At 54.2% G+C, this 18,691-nt stretch overlaps 3 protein-coding genes and 2 non-coding genes across 7 annotated transcripts; 3 read left to right on the top strand and 2 right to left on the bottom strand.

Moving 5' to 3' along the window:
- The first annotated feature begins 543 nt into the window (after window positions 1-543).
- PWWP3A (PWWP domain containing 3A, DNA repair factor) lies at window positions 544-10,265 on the top strand. 3 transcript variants are annotated; one of them, XM_068420576.1, is made up of 15 exons: window positions 544-597; window positions 1,038-1,080; window positions 1,563-1,658; window positions 1,931-2,022; window positions 2,382-2,452; window positions 2,866-3,897; window positions 4,407-4,526; window positions 4,921-4,991; window positions 5,466-5,542; window positions 5,997-6,057; window positions 6,560-6,635; window positions 6,757-6,807; window positions 7,042-7,472; window positions 8,357-8,445; window positions 8,683-10,265. In XM_068420576.1, the coding sequence occupies exons 3-15, from the start codon at window positions 1,602-1,604 to the stop codon at window positions 8,759-8,761; spliced, it is 2,307 nt and encodes a 768-aa protein (XP_068276677.1). In that variant the 5' UTR covers window positions 544-597; window positions 1,038-1,080; window positions 1,563-1,601; the 3' UTR covers window positions 8,762-10,265. The 3 variants fall into 3 exon arrangements, with proteins under 3 accessions (XP_068276677.1, XP_068276678.1, XP_068276679.1); XM_068420577.1 differs by lacking the exon at window positions 544-597 and having other exon boundaries at window positions 1,003-1,080; window positions 4,470-4,526; XM_068420578.1 differs by lacking the exons at window positions 544-597; window positions 8,357-8,445 and having other exon boundaries at window positions 1,003-1,080.
- A 485-nt stretch (window positions 10,266-10,750) lies between these two features.
- Window positions 10,751-10,823, bottom strand: TRNAF-GAA (transfer RNA phenylalanine (anticodon GAA)). The gene has a single exon. It is a non-coding gene; the product is annotated as a tRNA-Phe (tRNA).
- A 195-nt stretch (window positions 10,824-11,018) lies between these two features.
- Window positions 11,019-11,092, top strand: TRNAN-GUU (transfer RNA asparagine (anticodon GUU)). Its single transcript has one exon. It is a non-coding gene; the product is annotated as a tRNA-Asn (tRNA).
- A 171-nt stretch (window positions 11,093-11,263) lies between these two features.
- Window positions 11,264-14,818, top strand: NDUFS7 (NADH:ubiquinone oxidoreductase core subunit S7). The gene is made up of 8 exons (XM_068420517.1): window positions 11,264-11,344; window positions 11,631-11,667; window positions 11,949-12,017; window positions 12,460-12,577; window positions 13,236-13,415; window positions 13,492-13,538; window positions 14,038-14,126; window positions 14,609-14,818. The coding sequence occupies exons 1-8, from the start codon at window positions 11,329-11,331 to the stop codon at window positions 14,704-14,706; spliced, it is 654 nt and encodes a 217-aa protein (XP_068276618.1). The 5' UTR covers window positions 11,264-11,328; the 3' UTR covers window positions 14,707-14,818.
- Window positions 14,819-15,171: 353 nt separating this feature from the next.
- Window positions 15,172-18,262, bottom strand: GAMT (guanidinoacetate N-methyltransferase). Its single transcript, XM_068420516.1, has 6 exons — window positions 18,039-18,262; window positions 17,287-17,432; window positions 17,138-17,201; window positions 16,743-16,810; window positions 16,221-16,331; window positions 15,172-15,928 (listed from the first exon to the last, which is right to left on the bottom strand). The coding sequence occupies exons 1-6, from the start codon at window positions 18,220-18,222 to the stop codon at window positions 15,788-15,790; spliced, it is 714 nt and encodes a 237-aa protein (XP_068276617.1). The 5' UTR covers window positions 18,223-18,262; the 3' UTR covers window positions 15,172-15,787.
- Window positions 18,263-18,691: the final 429 nt, after the last annotated feature.

Below are 18,691 nucleotides of genomic sequence, written 5' to 3'. Positions count from 1 at the left end.
CAGGGGGGTGCGGTGGGACGGCGCCCGGCAGGCGGGCAGCCCCCAGCGCGAGGGGCGGTGCGGGGAACGGCGGCCAGGCCCAGCGAGGCCCTGGGCGGGTCGGGGCCTACCGGGGCCTGCCGGGGCCTACCGGGGGCCGCCGAGGCGGGGGGCCCCGGGGGTGGGGGCTCAGCTGCCGCAGCGTGACGTCACGGTGCAGCCCTCCGAAGCGACTACGTCATCACGCGGCCCCGTTGCCATGGCGCCCGCGGCCCGTGTCGCCGCGGTAACGGCTGACGTCACCGCCTCGGCGGGAGGCGGAAGTGACGCCAGCGGCAAGGACGCTCCGCAGCGGGGGCGGGGCGTGGCCCCACACCCTCCAATGGTGGTAGAATAGAAGGGGGCGGAGCAACCGGAGGAGCGGACGCTCTGATTGGCTGCCGCCTGTGTGTGTTGGCAACGGGAAGGCGGTGACCTACGCGCTCGCGGGGCTCGCTGAGTGGCTGTCGCGTTGGCGGGGGGAGGGCGGCGCATGCGCAGAGCTGGGGCGGGGAGGGAGGGCGCCCTGATACGTGGGGCGGGAGCGGCGCGTGTTTGTCCGGCTGGCGCCAGCGCACGGTAATGGGCCCCGGGCGCTGCGGGGAGGGCGGTGGTGGCGGCGGGGGGCGGCCCGGAGCCGGCCCGGAGCCGGGGAGAGGGCGGCCTGTCCCGTCACGGAGGAGTGCGGAGGAGCGGCCTGTGCCGTCACAGAGGGCTGGGGAGGGGCGGCCTGTCCCCTCACGGCGGGGCGCGGAGGAGCGGCCTGTCCCGTCACAGAGGGCTGGGGAGCGGCGGCCTGTCCCCTCAGCGCAGCGGGACCCCCTCCCTGGCTGGGCGCACCGGCCGCTCTTCCCCCAAGTCCCGGCCGTCGGGGCAGCCAGGGCAGGGGCAGCCGTCGGAGCCTGGCAGTTTCCCTGAACCGCGCGGCAGTGACAGGCTTCGTGTCCCTGCTCCGAGCCGGCGGGGTCTGGCGCTTCAGGGCGGTGGTGACATCTGCTTCTTGCTGTCTTTGGTGGCAGGACCGCGTTCCAGCGTGCCGAGGAGACCCGAGTCTTCGGCTCTGTGAGTACAGGAAGATTTTCTTGTTCTTAACGGGTCTTTCCTAAAGCCTTTTCAAGTCGTTAACAAATACGTGAGAACTCTTTAGCAGGTTCACTCCGATTATAATTGTAAGCTACATATAAAAACTGACACAGTGTGGTGTCATTTGTAGGATGTGACAAGTGGCCTCCATTATCAGGCTTTTTTAGCAGGGAGCTGCAGAATGGGTGGGCCTATGGCAGCTTTTTTTTTATTTATTTGTGACTATTGTCTAGACTTACATGTTCAGTAAGACCTTCTTATGTTGCACAGCTGTAGAAAGATACACTTTTAGAGCTTAATTTTGGAGAATCCAATGCAGAGTAATGCTACTCCAGTAGTCTCAAAAGGATACATGACTGTAACAATATGTGTTCTATTTAAGTCCTACGTTTCCTTAAAAAAAAAAGTAAGACGAAAATGGGCCAAGTGCTGGGTAACTTTTTTATTCCCTTTTTCTTCAGAGCACACTGGAATCTTCCTTGTCTATGTGAAACACAGTCATGACAAATCAAGAGTATATTCTTTGCTTGTGGAAGGAGCGTTTATGGCCAGCAAAGGTAAAGCAGATGTGTGAATGAGGAAAGGGTTGTTGGGTATAACTTAGAAATGGGTGAAACAGAGTAGTAAGTAAGTAAGAGCTCCAAGTAAACATGTAAATACTTTAAAAAAGAGCTAATCTGTAGAGATCCTAATACTGCAACCAGATGCCATGGAACATCAGTGCGTTCTGCGCTGCTCAGAGTAGACGTGTTTTGATGTCAGATCTGTCCTGTAGTCTAACAGACTTGCTCAAGGATTTTAAATGCATGTTTTTTTCTGTTGAGTGTAGGTTTTGTGTGAAACTGGAGTTGCTGGGAAAACACCCATTACTAATGTGAAGGAGACTTCTTTTGAAGTTGAAATACTTGGCTTGAAAGAACAGTTAAGTGTCCTTGTTACTGTCGTACCTTTGCACTCTTAAACATTCAAAAAAGAGGTAATCTCTTTATCTGAAGGTATCTGTGAAATGAGGTCATTGATTTACAGAAGGAGTAGATGGCTGACTCCAAGCCCCTTGCCTTTTTAGAGCTGGCCATAGAGTTGTCTCATGGAACATCCACAATGTGCTGACCATTAGCTCGTGCTGTCTTCATGTGGGTTGTTTTTTTCCCTAACTTCTACCAACAAGTATGGGTTTGGGGGGAAAAAAATTGCCAGTTTATAGCCAGATGAAAGCAGTGTCGTGCTGTTAGTAGTGTTTGATGCTGTGACGTTTTCAGTCAGCTTTGTTGTGTTTTCAGGATTAGTGTGAGCTGTGCAGATGCTGTACCACTGACAGAGAAGCGTGTAGAAGACATCGCTTCTGACTTAGGTGAGGAGACATCAAAACCTTTGCTGTCTTGTATATGTTCTGAATGTAAAATATACACAAAACCTCAGCCTGGTGGCCAGTAGTTGTGTATTTCCCTTATGTATTTATTGAGGGCTTTTTTGCATTTCTTCTCCCCGCTTTCCATTCCATCCGTAAAGCTTGAAAATAGACTAAACATGATCACAGCTGCCTTTGCTCTTCCCTTGTGTAGTTGGAAGGAAGGGTGAAGGAACTTGTGTGTACTTCCATCAGAGTAAGGCACTGGAAGCTTGCACTTTGTGTGTCTCTATATACTTTGCCTTAAGAAGCACAGATGACTTAAGTGTTAAGTTGCATCTTAAAAGATATAGTATAAATTTCTTATTTCTTTTATACAAAGAAACTTATTGCATTTATTGCATATTCTTCATTAGATCAAAGTCATAATTCAAGTGAGGTTGTGGAAGAACTGAAATATCGCTGCTCTCTTAAAATTGCCCTGGATGTTTTGAACGAAAATGGCTCTGCCGGACAAGCACCACCTTCAGAAGAAGGACCAGCTACTCGGTTATCCTGGGAGAGCAGTGCAGGATCTCTCTCAACTACCCTCTTACAGAGATGTCAATCGCCCTTTCACTCTGAAAAAAAGTTGAAGCCTAAGACTTCCAGGAAGAAAAGAGGGCGAAAAAATAACCACAGCTGGAAGACTGGTACAAAAAAACAAACCCCGAAAGGCTCGCTCATTTTGGAGGAGCATGCTAAAGCACAGGGGAGTGAAATGGACCCTTCCAAGTGTAGTACTGGGGACTTGTATGAGACATCAAACTCAGAGAGTCAAAATTGCAAAATACCAGAATCAAAATCACTACCAAGACAGAAAAAAGTCAAGCCCAGGTTGCTGACAGAGTCTGAAGCAGGAAATCAAGACTCCCTTAAGCCCAAGGAGAGAAAAAGTAAGGGAGGAAGAAAAAGACCAAGAGGTGCAGGATCCCGTCCTACCAAGAGGCGTAGGAACGATTGCCCTGGGGATCAGGCACAGCCCCTTGCTGAGGAAGGGTCTCCTCTCTCTGTCCCCTGCAAGCCTGACGCGGCGGTACCTGTCCAAAGGGCAAACACTGGAGGTCAGCCTAGGACATTCCTGGATTCCCCTTGTAACAGTGCCTCGGATGACTTGGAAAAACGCATCAGTAGCGAGAGCGAAAGTCTAGCGAAGCAATTAGGTGGGAGAAAAAAGCCAGTGAGTTTGAAACGGGTTAATGGAGAGCAAGAGGTCGGTGGGGCTCTGTCCTCAAAAAGGAGAAGGAAGCGCAAGAGTTGCCCTGAATCTTTGTCTGGGCCTTCTAACGACAGGACTCTTTCTGATAGCCTCCCCTCTCAGCGTGTGGAGGAGGAAAATGAGAACACTTCACACGTGGTTGTGAATAAAATAAAGCCGTTTCAGCTGCTCGACTTTGAGGAAGATGAAGGTGGGCATAGTGCTCGGGGAAGGGAACACTTCATCCCGTTTGATTGTCGAGCCCTGTTGCTCATCTTGGGATGTTGCAGTGCTTCTGTGAATGTGGCTGTTGAATTGCTGATTTTAATTCCTTTTAAGATTTAGAGAAGCAGAAAATGCAGTCGCTTTGGCACTGGCTAAAACGGAGTGTGGCATTTAGGCTGTCTGGGGCTGTTTAGGCTTTTGCATTGAAAAACTGTACACCCTTTCCTGGGTTACTTCCACATTTCACACGTCGTGGGTTTTTCTGCACCGCTGTCTAGTTAGCGTGCGGGTCAGTGGGGAGATGAAATGATGTAACATAAAGGAACGGGCTGGTAAAGAGTCCTGAAACCAGCCTGCTCTCGTTCCTTTCCCTTTTTCATCTTCTGTTCCAATTATTAGGCCTTTACCTAGGCAGAGAATGGAGAGTGTGTGGTGTGGCAGACCCTTAATTGCTGTTCCATGCTTATGACCTCTGGTGTTTGCTGCTCTGGGCAGGACTGGAATCGTCTGACCCGACTTCAAAGATATTTTCCTCAGAGTCTCTCTCTCGCCTCTCAGCTCTGATAGAAGAAGAGGAGGAGGATGAAGAACTTCCTAGTATTTTATCACATCAAGGTGAGAGATCAGTGTACCTATGTGAGACTTCTTCACCCAAGGTTGGTGTGCTCTTGTAGGGTATGTGTGCTTCTTGTTTACTGATAAGCTGTGGCAATGAAACCTAACCTTTCTAGAAAGTTAATCCAGCTTTGTTCAAGCTTGGAATGAAATGCCAATGCCTTTCTTGGATGCCCCAGAAAGGCTTTTTGGGACAGAATGAAATGCAGATCATTGTGAAAGGCTTGGAACGTCCGAGTCCCTGTACTCAGAACTCGCTGTGCTGCATTTTGGGGGATGCAGGGGGATGCCCTGTCACCTTAGTTAAACCCTGTAAAAGGAGGGTGGTAAGAGAGGGTGAGCTAACTGTTTTGTCTCATTTTTTAAAGAAAAATTACTCTATTTTTCATCATAGAACCACAATCAATTGAAGAAGGGATTTTGGTCTGGTGCAAAGTGCGAAGATATCCTTACTGGCCAGCAGTGGTAAGAACAGATCGCTGCCTTAGGGTGTAATTGTAAGGGGTCTAATAAGGAGAACTGCTTGAGTGTCTTTTGCCCTTCTTGACTTGTGTAGAGCTGGAAGTAGTGAAGATCTTCCAGTAGAAGCGTTCCAAAAATAATAGAAGTAAAGTTACTTTTGTCAAAAGCATGTAAAAAATAAATGAGGTTGATTCATGTATGTTTTATATTGGAGCGAAGAGTTACTCCTGAGCCTTGACATCTTGTATTGTGAGTTGGGGTGGTTGTACCCAGCTAACAAAAGGAGGAGCCTGGGTCCTTGGGCACTTCAAACACGCTCCATTGGGGTAACTTGCTATTCTCACCACTTTAAACTTAATTTTTCGTATTTGTGTAACTTAAGTATGGGGTGGACTGTATAATATCGATGGAAAATGTTCCTGCTTTGTAAGGGTATTTGGATTTTAGGATCCTAATGAGATTTTATCCTTTCAACAGGTGAAACATATGAAGCGGAAACAAAAAAAGGCATCTGTGGTGTTAATAGAAACGGGTACAAATGACAAGAGAAAAGGGTAAGTGTTGTGGATTCTGATGATGTTTCAGTTTCTTTTACGCAGTGACCTGTACGCTTTTCCTGGTACAGGGCCATTAACACTGTCAGTTAATCTCAGAGGGAGAGAGCAAGTAAGGTGAGGGTTTGCAGGTGTGGGCTATGTGCTTTGTCATGCTGCTGGTTGAGACAGGCTGGCGTTACCTGAGGAATGCAAAAAGGGCTGGGCAGCCAGCTGGTGCCCAAACTTTCTGGAAACACAGGCCTGCCTTTAGTTTCGTTTTAAAGCCAGGTGCTTCTCAGTTGTAACAAGATTCCATAGTTTTAGCTTATTATGAAAACCAAAACTAGTAAAACCTGTGTTCCTGAATTCCTTGTGAACCCTCATTTTCAGGGAGGTGTAGCATTGCAGCAAACAAATAGAGGTGCTGCTCCACTGCCTCTGTTCCCTAACTGTGTTTCTTTGTTTCATCAAGTTTCTCAGTTCCTCTTAAGAATCTGAAGCACTTTGATTGTGAAGAAAAGCAGGACCTCATAGTAAGTACTACCAGTAACATGTAACTGCAAGTGTATACATGTGTTGGGAAGAATAAGTTGTGTACACAATGTATAACTCGCCCTGCGGGAGGAGTGTGGTGCAGCTGACTGGGCTGCCTCTGTTCACCTTCTCTGTTCTCTCTCCATTCAACAAAGTAATTAAGTGTAATTTGTGCTCCACAAAATGGAGACTAATATGGGAAGGGGATCCCCTGACACCTTTTTCCCTCTTGGTGAGGCTGCTCCTAAGAATACTGTGTATGTGGAAGGCAGGCAGTTGCTTAGGACCCTTCCTGTGTTTTCACTTGTGGATTTTGTACCTACAACAAAGCTGCTCTCACGCTGCAGAGGGCAGAAGTTGAGTTTCAGGAGAATGCAGAAAACTGCAAGTAAACTTTTGATTCGTTATCGTTAGCTGTTTCTGTTACCTGGTTAGTGTCCTAGTCCTAAAAGCTTCAACAGGCGATTCTGTTTAGGACTGTAAATGGCTCTTGCTTTGTAGGAACGAGCCAAAGAGAATTATCGCCAAGAAATCGAGTGGTGCATTGGGTTGATTTCTGACTATCGAATTAGAGTAGGTAAGTGGATGAGTCGGATGGTGTCATCCATTCTGATACACATCAGAAAAAAGGTAAAACTGACAGCTTTGTTTCATGGGCTTAATTGAACTGATGAATAACCCTGTTTTGGGCTTTTTAGGTTGTCATTCTTTTACGGGATCCTTCTTGGAATACTTCGCTGATGATATCAGTAAGTGAATTCATTTTCTTTTGTTTATTCTTCCCTTAGTAGGTAAGGGTTTTTTTGTTAAGGTGAAATTAAGATTTTGGTGGTGGTTTTTTTACCACCTTTGGTAGGGGAGGAAAAAAAACCTCTCTCTTATGAAGAAAATCCCTTATTTTATATTTGCATATGTAAGTATGTATGCAAGAAACCCCTTTGTTTTGTGTATTTAAGTAAGAATGAGTGTGGCTTTTCTTTCAGGCTCCCCAGTTAGAAAGGAAGTTTATAAAGGTTTAGCCCAAATGACCTTTCCAAACTTGGCAGAGGAAGATCCTGGAGGGTCTTCATCAGAAAAGTCACCTCAGAAGCCACCCAAGAAACTCCTTCCTGACAGAACGAGAGCTGCTAGAGATAAAGCGAACAAAAAGATAGTGGAGTTTATAGTGAAGGCTAAGGGGGCCGAAGAGCATCTTCTGGCTATTTTGAAAAGCAGAAAAAAATCCCGGTGGCTGAAGAAATTCATGAACTCAAGTCAGTACGAGACCTGCGTTGAAACGTATTTAGAGGATGACGAACAACTAGACCACGTGGTGAACTACTTGCAGGAAGTCTATTGTGGAACGGACACTAAAAATCTCCATCAAAAAAAAGGAGATGCAATAAAATTCATTTCGGATGTCCTTTTGCCTGAAGTAAGTAAACATGAAGTACCGAGAAAAATAAATGTTGAAGTAAGTAAATAACAGTTGTGTTACGTGATTGGAGTTCACTGACTTGCGGAGCGTTCCCGGGAGCTGGTGGTGTTTGGGCTGGGCAGGTGTATCCGTCCTGCCTACCTGCAGCTCAAGGGGTGTGAAACTGTGCTTGGTTTCTGTGTACCCCTTGGGCAGAGAATGTTAAAATGGGGCAGGAGGCTCTTAAGCCACGTTCAGGGGCTGGTGGTTGGGGAACAAATACGTTTATGTTACGTTTTGGAGAAAATAAAGGCCCAGTGTTCGTCCTTCCGGGTGCTGCGGGGGTCGGTGTCCGTGGGCTGGCAGGGTCACGGGTGAGATGTGAGCCAAGGTGATCCTAAATGCTGCTTCTTAAGCTGTTAGCACAGAGAAGCTTTAGGTAGTGTGATGTTTTCAAAGGCAGTGATTGCTTTCTCGTGTGTTTTGATTCTGAAACTTTTCAAAGCTTCGGGTTGTTTTTTTAGTTTGGCAAAGTTGTCTCTGGGCTTTCTGGGGTTCTTTGTGTGTGTTGGGTGGTTTGTTTTTACAGTTATACTTGTAGATACTTGTTGTTCTTCCTAGGAACTTTCCTGGGAGGCCATTAGTAACTTCTGTAGAAACAAAATTAGTATGAAGAATATCTTAACCTGGTTATAAAAAATATTCTCCTGGGGATGCTAAAGGACAAGTTTGTATTATTTATTTAAGAACTTCAGATACACAACAAGCAGTTTCATCCAAGTTTCCTAAGTGATTAAGGAACCTTACTATAAAAATGTGCTCATCTGCCGAGAGAGTTTCCAGTCACTGGTTGTAATTTAGCTTTTGTTTCACGAGTATAAATGAACTGTATACTTTTATAGGCCATCATTTATGCAATTTCTGCTGTGGATGAGATAGATTACAAGAAGGCAGAAGAGAAATACATAAAGGGACCATCTGTGGGCAAAAGGTATCCTTTTATTTTTAGTATTCTTGGAACTTTTCTTACTAGTTTACTGTTCATGTGGGAAAGTGTTGAGTATAAGGGCAGGAGATTTCGGTGTCCTCCCTTCTGTAAGGCAAGCTTCCTCATCTAAATACCAAACTGATTAAACGTGGGAAACATTCTGGCTGAGTTACTGTAACACATTGTGAGCTGATTAATAGGATTGTTTTTACTACAGGACTTCAATTTGTTTCTTTTCAGGGAGAGAGAAATATTTGATGAAGGAATTCTAGAAAGAAAAAAGCGGAAGGCCGAACAAGCATCCACAGACAGCAGCTGAGCAGTGGCACAGACTTCCCCGATTATCCCGACACTGTGTGTATATGATGAAGTTGTTATTTATATAAAATGTGTAATTCTTTTGAAAATCCGTGTGTACATATCTGTAGTCACTCTGATGCTGTACTACTGTCGGGTACAGCCGTGCCCAGTCCCCGCGCAGCGGAGCCGCGCGCTGCTCCCTTGGGCTGGTCACGGTGAACTGCCCGTAAGAGCAGACACAAACCGTGCGGGGAGGCTCCGTCCCCGTGCAGTGCACTTCACCTGGAGCTTGCACAACTTGCAAGTGTCCTCCAGAGCTCCCTGATGTAGCACTAACGTTTGTCTGGATTATTTTGGCCAAATGTCTGAGGAAGGAAGGGCTGCTGTCCTCAGAAATACACCTACCGGTAAATTACGTAGCCGTAAGACTTTAACACTACTGACTGAAGGTGCTTCTGGGGGACTGATGATTCTTGCTTTAGGTGTCTCGAAGTGTGGGAAATAAACCTGGTGCCTAGTGAAGCAATCCCTGTAACAAAGGCTTTGCTTTTGTTGGTAGGACAGCTGTGAAATGCAGTGGAAAAGGAATCCAGTGTTGGCTTAAAAGACAAATAGCGTTCACTTTTTCCATTTAAAAGTGAAACCGTTCTGAATGCTGCTGTAGTGGTTTTTTGAGGCCATGATTTTAGGAACACTTCTGATTGTCTTTTTCTATCTGATTTAAGTATCAAATTTAATCATGCACAGTTCCCTCCCCCAGCTTGGCTAAAGGTGTAGCGTGTTGCATCGTGCCTCTGACAGACTTGCGCTGCTGCCGGTAACTATTTATTGATAAAGCCCAATGATTACTATTTTTCTATATTATGATGAAAAGGTCACCTACTTGCTTGTGCAATACAAATGATGAGGAGAGGAAATTAAGGAAGAAGTCTGAATGTAAATTGGGATAGAGAGGTGTATTCTGGCTATAGCAATTATCTGAATATATTTTAATTACACTTTTAATTACTCTGTACTCTGCATAAGTTTCAATATGCATTTGGAATCCTTATTCGCCTTCTCAAAGGGACATCACAGGAATATAATAAGTATTTAAGTTGGACTATTCTTTATTTTTCGATAAAACTTGTGAGAAGGGATAATGCATGTGAAGATGGAATGACGAGTTGACAGGGTTAACTCCGGAGTCACGGATGGAGATCACCTGGGTCACGTGCAGTTGCTTCAGAAGGCAGAAGCTTCCAGCTGTTTGTGGCGATTCAGAAACCACCTTTCCTCGGGCTCCCCTCTAAAACATAATCACGTGTGCGCTCCTCAGTTAAAATCCCTCCAGTCCTGTGACGATCCTGCTTCCAACCATTGCCCGGAATCACCTTGCCTTTATCTCTGTTCCTCTTTGGCCTGCCTGGGGCTGACCGAGGGTGCACGTTGTGCCGGCACACTCTGAAATGTTTACACTTCCAGCTCTTGAACCAGCTGTTAAAGGTTCCTTACCTTGAGACCAACCGCAGTCTTGCGCTGTACAGAATGATGTGGTCTTAATTAAAGATGAAGTGAAGCATCAAAGGCTCCTTGTCACTTTTCTTTGAGTGCGCTCGTTTATTTCAAAGGCTGGTTTTGGGGCTGGGGTCTTTGGTGCACGCAGGCAGAGGGTCTTCAAGGGAGTTTTATATCCGGTGAAGATGATGTTTGTATGTCAGATAAAACTATAGTGTTTCAATCACAGAGTTTCATGTTGTTAAGCAGAGGGATGAAGAGAGGAAAACAAACTCACTGGTTTATGTTCTCGTGCTGTGTTTAGCACAAGTTTAGCCTCAACTCTCCCTCCCACGAGCAGGCTCGTCCCGTTTTGGTGGATGCACCTTCCTGCGCTGCTGCTTACCGTTGGCTCGAGCAAAACAAGGGGGATGCCCGGTGTGGGGAGGGGTCCTCACCGACCCGGGACGGGGGGTCCGGGGCTAACGGGGAGCGGGGGGTTCCGCAGCGCGCGGCAGGAAAAGAGCGAATCTGCCGAAACCCGGGATCGAACCAGGGACCTTTAGATCTTCAGTCTAACGCTCTCCCAGCTGAGCTATTTCGGCTGCTTGGGAGCGCTTTCCCCCCCCCTTCCCGTGACCCTCCCGCGCCCCGGTGGGCGCCGAGCACCGGGAGGGGCCGGGGGGGGGACCGGACACAGCGCGGGGGGGACCGGACGGGGACACGGCGGCGGCGGCGAGCCCCGGCGCAGTCCCGCTGCCCACAGCAGGGGGCGCGGCGGTAGGGGCGGCGGCAGCGCGGTCTCTGTGGCGCAATCGGTTAGCGCGTTCGGCTGTTAACCGAAAGGTTGGTGGTTCGAGCCCACCCAGGGACGGGCGCTCCCCTTTTCCTGCGCGGCCGCTCCTCCGGGGCCCCGCGGCACCGGGGTCTCGCTCCCCCCGCCGCTTCTCCCCCGCCCACCTCGTTTTGCCGGGGGCGGCGGGTGCCCACGGAACCCCCCGCCCCGCCCCGCGTTCCCCGCCGGGGCGCTGAGGCGGTGGCACCGGGTCCTGGCCGGGCCGCTTAGCGGGTGCACCGCGCCCAGAGGTTGCCTGAAGGGCTGCGGGCGAGATGGCGGCGCTGGGCTGTGAGCGGGGCCGGGGGGACCGGGACAGCGACGGGCGGAGGGACCGGGCCGGGAGGGAGGCCTGGGGAGGCGGCGGGCCGGGCCGGGGGCTCCGGGGCGAGGCAGGGCCCGCAGCTCTCCTCGGGGGTGACTCTCGTCCGCGGGGCTGAGGGTCCCGGGGAGCGGTCGGGGCCCGCGGCGTGTCCCTGTCCCCTCCGGGGCAGCCCGGGGCGGGGGTCCCGCGTTGGGGCCGTACCCCGGTACCGGGCTCCGGCTGGGGCTCAGCTCTCCCGTGCTCTCGTTGCAGGTCTTCGCCTCCCCCGGCGCGGAGTGCTGGCCTGGCGGTGAGGGCCGGGGCTGGGGATGCGGGGGGGGGGCCGGGGTCCCGCTGAGCCCCGCAGCTGGCAGCGGCTCCCCCCGTGCCAGGGAGCCCCGAGTGAGCGGGGGCGGGAGGGCTGGGGGGGTTCTCCTGGCTGGGTTTGATCCCAGTACTTGCTTCTGCCTTGTCTGGGGCTGCTGTGCTCCCTGTGGGGAGAGCACCGGGGTCTGCTCGGGGGGCTGCGGGGACAGCAGGGGGCTGTGTCACCGTGTCACACGGAGGTGCAGGGGTTTTTCTTCTCCCCAGGCCCGGTGCTGTGACATCGGTTCATGCTCAGCTGCTCCATCAGACGCCGGTGGCTGACGGTGCTGAGAGGTAACGCTGGCGCTTCGGGGCAGGTTCCTTGGCTGACCCCTTCCTCCCTCAGGGGGATCCCGGGTGGTGCAGGGGAAGAAACCTCCTGTTTGCAGTAGCTCGGCCTGCGTACACATGCCAATCTCCTCCTCGCTTCTTAAAAAGCCAGGATTAACTGGCAGGCTGCTGTCGGTCTGTGAGCCCGCCAGGACCCCCCGTAATTTGGGTACGGTGAACAGAGGGGCTGGGCTCTGCCTGAGCAACAAACGCCACAAACCTCCCCATGATGGGGGAAAACCCCCATTATAGACACAGTCTCCAGCGGCAGCAGAGGGTGTGAGGTTGTCCATAAGCAGCGTACCACAGATCCGTTATGGGATCGCCCCTCCTCGAGGCTAACGGTTGTGTTCTGCAGTTACACTTAGTAACGGGAGGCTGACGCTACCGCGCTGTTTGTCTTCAGCTCTGTCCAAGTCCAGCAAAAGAGCTCGGCTGTCGTCCAGAAAAAATCCTACGTCCCCACCAGCAGGGGCGAATACATCGTCACCAAACTCGATGACCTGATCAACTGGGCGCGAAGGGTGAGTGGCTGAAACTGTCGTGCTCGCTCGGGAGAAATGGGATCCAGCGCTTTGAGGTGGGAAACGAGCCATCTCCTCCTCCTCGGGATAAAAATAGGCTCCAAATTCCCCACAGGGAAAGAGCTGAGTTTCTTGGCCAGAGGCTGGCGCTTGGGGTCCTGTGTCAGAGTGGGGGAGAGACGCTTCAGGGTGGTGCAGGGCGGCGCGGGCCACCTGCCTGAGCCGAGCCGGCCCTGGGGACGAGCACGAGGCACCGCCTGGTTTTACGTAGCCCTTGTCACGGGCAGCTGCGCTGTGTGTGGAGGAGGCTGCAGGAGCGACGCTGCCCCGAATCCAGCGTGCTCTGGCTTGGCTGAGTTTTGCCTTCTCCACTCACCGCTGCTTCTGGGGCAGCTGCTCAAGCAGCGTGAGGTGTCAAGGGGCACGTCTGAGGCTTTGGGTGCGTTCGGCATCAGATGCACAGATCTCTACGCCTGTGTTTCCCCGGAGCTGTGGGGTTTTGCATGACAGCAAACACCATTTTCGTTTATGACGCTCTGACCAAACAGACCTTGAAACTTTTCTTGTTCTCTGTCCTTTTCAGTCTGATCAGCTCTTGTTCTTTGAGTCACCCGCCCAGGGTCTCAGCTCCCCGTAACCCACCTCTCTCCTGCTGCAGAGCTCCTTATGGCCGATGACTTTTGGCCTGGCGTGCTGCGCCGTGGAGATGATGCACATGGCGGCTCCTCGCTACGACATGGACCGCTTCGGGGTGGTGTTCCGAGCTAGCCCCCGGCAAGCTGACGTCATGATTGTGGCCGGCACCTTGACAAACAAAATGGCTCCGGCCCTTCGAAAGGTACGGGCTGCGACGGGCGCCTCGTGCGGGGCTGCAGCACCAGCGGGCAGCGGTCTGAAATGTCTGTGTCCTGCAGGTCTATGACCAGATGCCGGAGCCGCGCTACGTGGTCTCCATGGGGAGGTGAGTGCCGGGACGTCCTTAGCGCCTTACACGGCGTGGGAGAAAGCTGGTGTCTGCGCTTGAGTGGGGACGTGAAGGGAGGGGAACCCATTTCTCCTCTGTATTTCCTTGTTGCGAGTGAAACATAAAGACTCTGCTTGACTCGGGTGAGGGGAATGGTGTCTGTCAGGGTGCTGTGAACTGCAGAGTCTCCCCAGTGAAAGGTTCTGGGGTTTTTGCAGCTGGCAGAGTCTGGGGACTTGTGTACGCCCAGAATGTCACAATTTGCATTTAGACAAAAGCTCTCAAAATATTTCTACTGCGGAGCTTGTGGAGAGGCTGAGCAGCCACAGCGTAACCTCAGCGTCTGCTCCGTCCCTCTCTGCCGCGTCCACGGGTGGCTCCTTGCCTCGTGGCACTCGGGTGCCAGGTTCACCTTCTCCTTTGCCTCCTGCTCGTGTTGCCCGTGGGCCGCTGAGCCATGTGTCCCAGCGCGCTGAAACCCCCCCGTCTCTTTCAGCTGTGCCAACGGCGGCGGGTACTACCACTACTCCTACTCCGTGGTGAGGGGCTGCGACCGCATTGTGCCGGTGGACATCTACGTGCCAGGTAGGAACGACAGCCCCTGCGTGCCGGGGCGCTGACCCAGAGCAGGGTGGGGGTGAAGTGAATTTTGTACATTTGGTGCTTGGTGTCGTTTTTAAAGCTCTTCCTGTTTCAAACGGGGTTGCTGGAGTTGCAGATGCTTCAGGAAGGTTTGCCTGGGGTTTCCAGTGAGCGAGGGGAGTTGTTCTGGTGACATTACTCACCAGTAACTGTTGTGTAAAGTGTGGGCTGTAGTTTGGTCACCCAGGGACTTTCTCCTGTGAGATGCCACCTTGCTTAAAAGCATTTCTGTGCTTTATCGAGAGCTTTTTGAAGAAAATGTCACTTTAGTTTCTTTAAAACTGCTTGTGTGAGCTCTGCAGCCCGGGACAGACAAAGCCAGAGGAAATCACAGCCCGCTTCGGGGCAAAGCCCGGGGCTTGGCCGTTCCCTGGCTACAGTGCAGTGCAGCTAGCGGCCCCGCGGGCTTGCCTCCTCTCTCTCAGGTTGCCCACCTACTGCTGAAGCTTTGCTCTATGGAATCCTGCAGCTTCAGAAGAAAATCAAACGGGAGAAGAAGATTCAGATCTGGTACAGGAAATAACCTCGTATTTATGACCCCCCACTCTGCCCCCCGGGGCACCTGCTCGCAGTCGTACGCACAAGAACTCTGTGTCCTCACAAGCCTTCCAATAAACCCCTGCCTGGTGAAGGTGCCCTTGTGTCTGTCATGTATCCCTCTTATCTAAAGTGTTTTAACTCGTTTAAAAACTGAATTAAAGAGCAGGAGTTGAATTTGGTAACATCCAGGGTGGTGTTTCTGGTCTGGATAGCCTGGGAGGGAAGGAGGATGTTTGAAGTTACCTATCGTGACGTAAACGCCTCGTCAGAAACCCGGGAGCTGCTCTTGGGCTTTGCTGGGAAGCTTGAGGCCAACACACACCCAGGTGAACCCCGAGGGCTCCCTGAGCTCCTCCCGTGTTCTCCCGGAGCCCCCAGCAGAGGAACAGCCACAGCAGAATTACCCACACACTTTCAAAGGACAAATAAATTGATCTGAAGTAGCCACTGCGTATTTCATTCCTTTTTAATGGCTTTTATCCCTTCTGGGGAGAGAGGAAACGTCACGTGTGCGCTTGGAACTGCAAGGAGGGCATCGGGACCAGAGCGTGCTACGATGGGCTTTAGCCAGAAGTGTTGGGAAACTTCACCCTGTGTTCCCTGTTTTGGTGAAGCCACGCCCTGATTTCTAAAAATTATCAAGTTTTTAGAGGAAGAGTCTGGTCCTTGAACCCCTTTGGCTGAAGGCTCTGAGCTGCGCTCTTGGATTGCAGCTTAATTGAGGTGTTTGGAGAGGAGGGCGAGCCTTGAGTGGGACCTGAGGGCGAGACCTGGGACGGGACGTAGCCGGGGGCCTTCCTCTGCAGAGCCCCGAAGACCCCCCCAGAGCAGGGGGCTGGCTGAGTGACACCCATGGTGTGGCAGGGAATGCCCAGTCCTCTTGTCCGGGGAGGTCCCTGGAGACCCAGGACTTCGATCCCAAGCCTCCAGCCATCTCCAGATAAATCAGCTTCAATCTTCTCTCGTTAGCATCAGAGGAGGTAAGAGCTTTTCTCCTCCTCGCAGTGCACACCATCAGCCTCTCCTCGTTAGCCTGCGGCTCCGGGGCAGCCCCGAGGGCACCCTCAGTGCTTCACGACGGTGGGTGTGATCATCTTGTGGAAGGAGTAGTACCTGCAGTCTGCAGGGGGGACCAGCTCCATCACCGTCGTGCTGATGTTCTCCCTCCTGAACCCGGCCTCCACCAGCTGCCCCACCTGGGTCTCCTGCGAGAGAGGAGGGGTGGGAAGGAGCCGCCATGGCTTGGGCTGCCCGGAGGCGAGCAGAGATGCTGCGGAGCCCAGGACATGGGACAGCGCGGCGGTGGGGAGCCCCGTCTTGGGCTGCCCCAAGCAAAAACCCTCCGACCTTCCCTCAATGCTCCCTGCTGAGCCCCGGCCATCACAGATGAGTTAAACGGCCACGGAGAGCTCTGCCTCGTGCTGCTGCAGCTGTGGGGACCCCAGGCTGGGCTGGGGGGGGGGTCAGGCCCTCCCCAGCCTGGGCACCGGTGCTCACCTCAAACATCTTCTCGATGTCGGTGTAGCGGGTCTTGAGCAGCTCCCCCCAGGAGGTCAGGTTGCAGTAGGTGAGGACCCCGCCGGGCCGCAGCAAGCGGAAGGCATGGTCCTGCGACGGGAACCGAGCGGGGCTGGGGCTGGCTCAGCACCCAGCACGCTGCCCTCGCCTTGTGCAGCACCCCTCACTCGGCACCCGGCCCCCACCTCACCCCCCCTCCGAGCTCTCACATCTCCCCGCAGAGCCGGACATCACCCCAGCCCTCCGTGCCCTCCCGCTACTCCCCTCCAGCCGGCTGCGAGCACACGGACCAAAAGTGCTGCCAAGGACATCATGGGGACGTTGGGGTTTTCCAGAGGGCACTGAGGGAGGGTGCTGGGGACAGCGGGGGCTGCAGACCAACACCCAGCTCTGCCTTCGACTCCCTCCCTGCCCTGTGTGCCCCAAAACCCCCCAAGCTGGGGGCTCCGGCCCCCCGCAAAGGGCAGGGGGGACTGCGGGGGCTGCGCCCTGCCACCTTACCTTGATGAAGGTGAACTGATGCGTGTGCCAGGTCTCCTCCGACAGCGGGTAGGTGTCATACAGGATCCCTGCGTGGGAACGCCGGAGACCCCCCGTTAACCCGGAGAGACCACCGAGGCGCTGGTGGGGCTCACGTGCCGGGGGAAGGTCCCCCTTCACAGCCTGGTACTATTTGTTTCCTATTTAAATTTGCACCCCGTGTCCCCGACCCCCAGAAGGCAGCGACCTGCCGCTCCCCAGGACAAGGCGCCGCTCCCTGGGGACACCGGCTGCAGCCCGTCACCGTGGGAGGGAGCCGGGCTGGGTGCTCGCCAGCACTCCGAGCTCTGCCCTGGGGACCCCCACCCCGCTGCCCCCTCCCCGGTCCCACCGGGCTCAGCTGCACCGTTCCTCACCGCTGAAGTGCCCGTCCGGCAGCGTTGGCACCACGTCCTCCCACAGCCCCTTCAGGGGCACGACCTGCGGGCGGGAGGGCAGAGCGGTGAGCCCCGGCGGTGGGCACCCCCTGGCACAGCCCACCCCCCCGGCACAGCCCACCCTGCACCTTGTGCGGCTGCGCCCTGGCCCACTCCTCCAGCCGCCGGAAAACCCCCTCGTTGCACTCCACGATCCAGTGCTCCTCGATGTCGAACTCCTCCACCTTGGTGGCCGCGATGGCCATGCCGAAGCCCACCTCCAGCACGCGGCCGCCTGGGGACGAGAGGGCAGCTGGGGGGGACCGTCCCTCACCGGGGACACCGGGCAGCCCGAGCAAGCCCAGCGAACGCAGAGCCCTGGTTTTCCTCCCCCTTTGAGCCCCCCCAGCCCCAAATGCTACCCCACTTTTTCCTTGAATCGGGCTTTTTTCGGCGTGGGGTGGGAAAGCGCGGTGCTGCCCGCGCTGGGGTGAGCCTGCCATGTCCCTGTCACCTGCTGCCACCCCGGCTGCACCCTGCAGTGGCCCTTTGCCCCCACCGGCCCCCCCCGGGCGGCTGCAGCAGGATCAAGCAGCCACGGCAGCGGCGCTGCCAAAACCCTCCCTCGGCCGGTGGCAGGTCCTGGCCAGGCCGTGCTCTGCCCCTGAAGGGGGCTGCACCCCCCTCCCCGCCGCCCCAGCCCCTTTCGGGAATGTGTCACCCTGACACGAAAGCACAAGTGCCACCACGGCCCCGCTCCATGGGGAGCACCGAAGGCGAGCGGGGTGCATGCAGGGGGGTCCCCAACAGCAACGTGTCCTCCCCATGTTGTTTGCTCGTGGGAGAGTGTCCCGCTCCCCATGCCCCAGCCCCACGGCATGGCTCCGCAGGACCCCCGTACCCCTCGACGCGGCCACGGCCGCCAGCGAGTGCATGTAGGGGGTCTCCCAGCGCTCCATCACCGGCTTCCCCAGGATCTCCAGGTGGGCGTCCGGCGCATCGTAGCCGGCCGCCGCCTCGCGCCAGGCCGCCCGGCAATCCTCGCCCTCGGTGAAGATCGGCCCCGCTGCCGCCCGCGCGCTCATGGCCGTGGGGAGGAAAGTCCACCAGCTCGGCTCGGCGGTGCTGGGGGAGGGAAAGGGCCACACGGGTCTTGGCCGGCTTTAAATAGCCCAGGGCTGGCAAAGTGCTGAGTGTGCGCGGCGAGCGGGGGCCCTCGTGGGGGACGGGGAGCCCTTATCGGGAGCCGGGGGGGCACCGTGGGGCAGGCAGGGGGCTGCCGGGCCTGGGGGGCTGCGTGGGGCTGCCTGTCCTGGCACGGCCGGGCAGGAGAGACCAGTGCCCGTGTCAGAGCGGGACTGCACTGGGGTGACTGGGGGGGCCCGCTCCGGGGGCACCGTGTACTGGGGTGGCTGGGGGAGTGCGGGGGGGGGCCCGCTCCTGGTGGCACCGTGCCCCGCGCTGTGCGTGGCCGGAGCCGGAGTGACCAGCACGTCTGCGTGGTGGAGCTGGGCTGGATCGGTGCAACCGGGGGGGCCATGGAGGAAGGGCTTC

This window comes from Nyctibius grandis, chromosome 31 (genome assembly GCF_013368605.1).
Source record: "Nyctibius grandis isolate bNycGra1 chromosome 31, bNycGra1.pri, whole genome shotgun sequence".
Taxonomy (NCBI): domain Eukaryota; kingdom Metazoa; phylum Chordata; class Aves; order Nyctibiiformes; family Nyctibiidae; genus Nyctibius; species Nyctibius grandis.
This window is presented reverse-complemented; position numbering and strand designations above follow the sequence as displayed.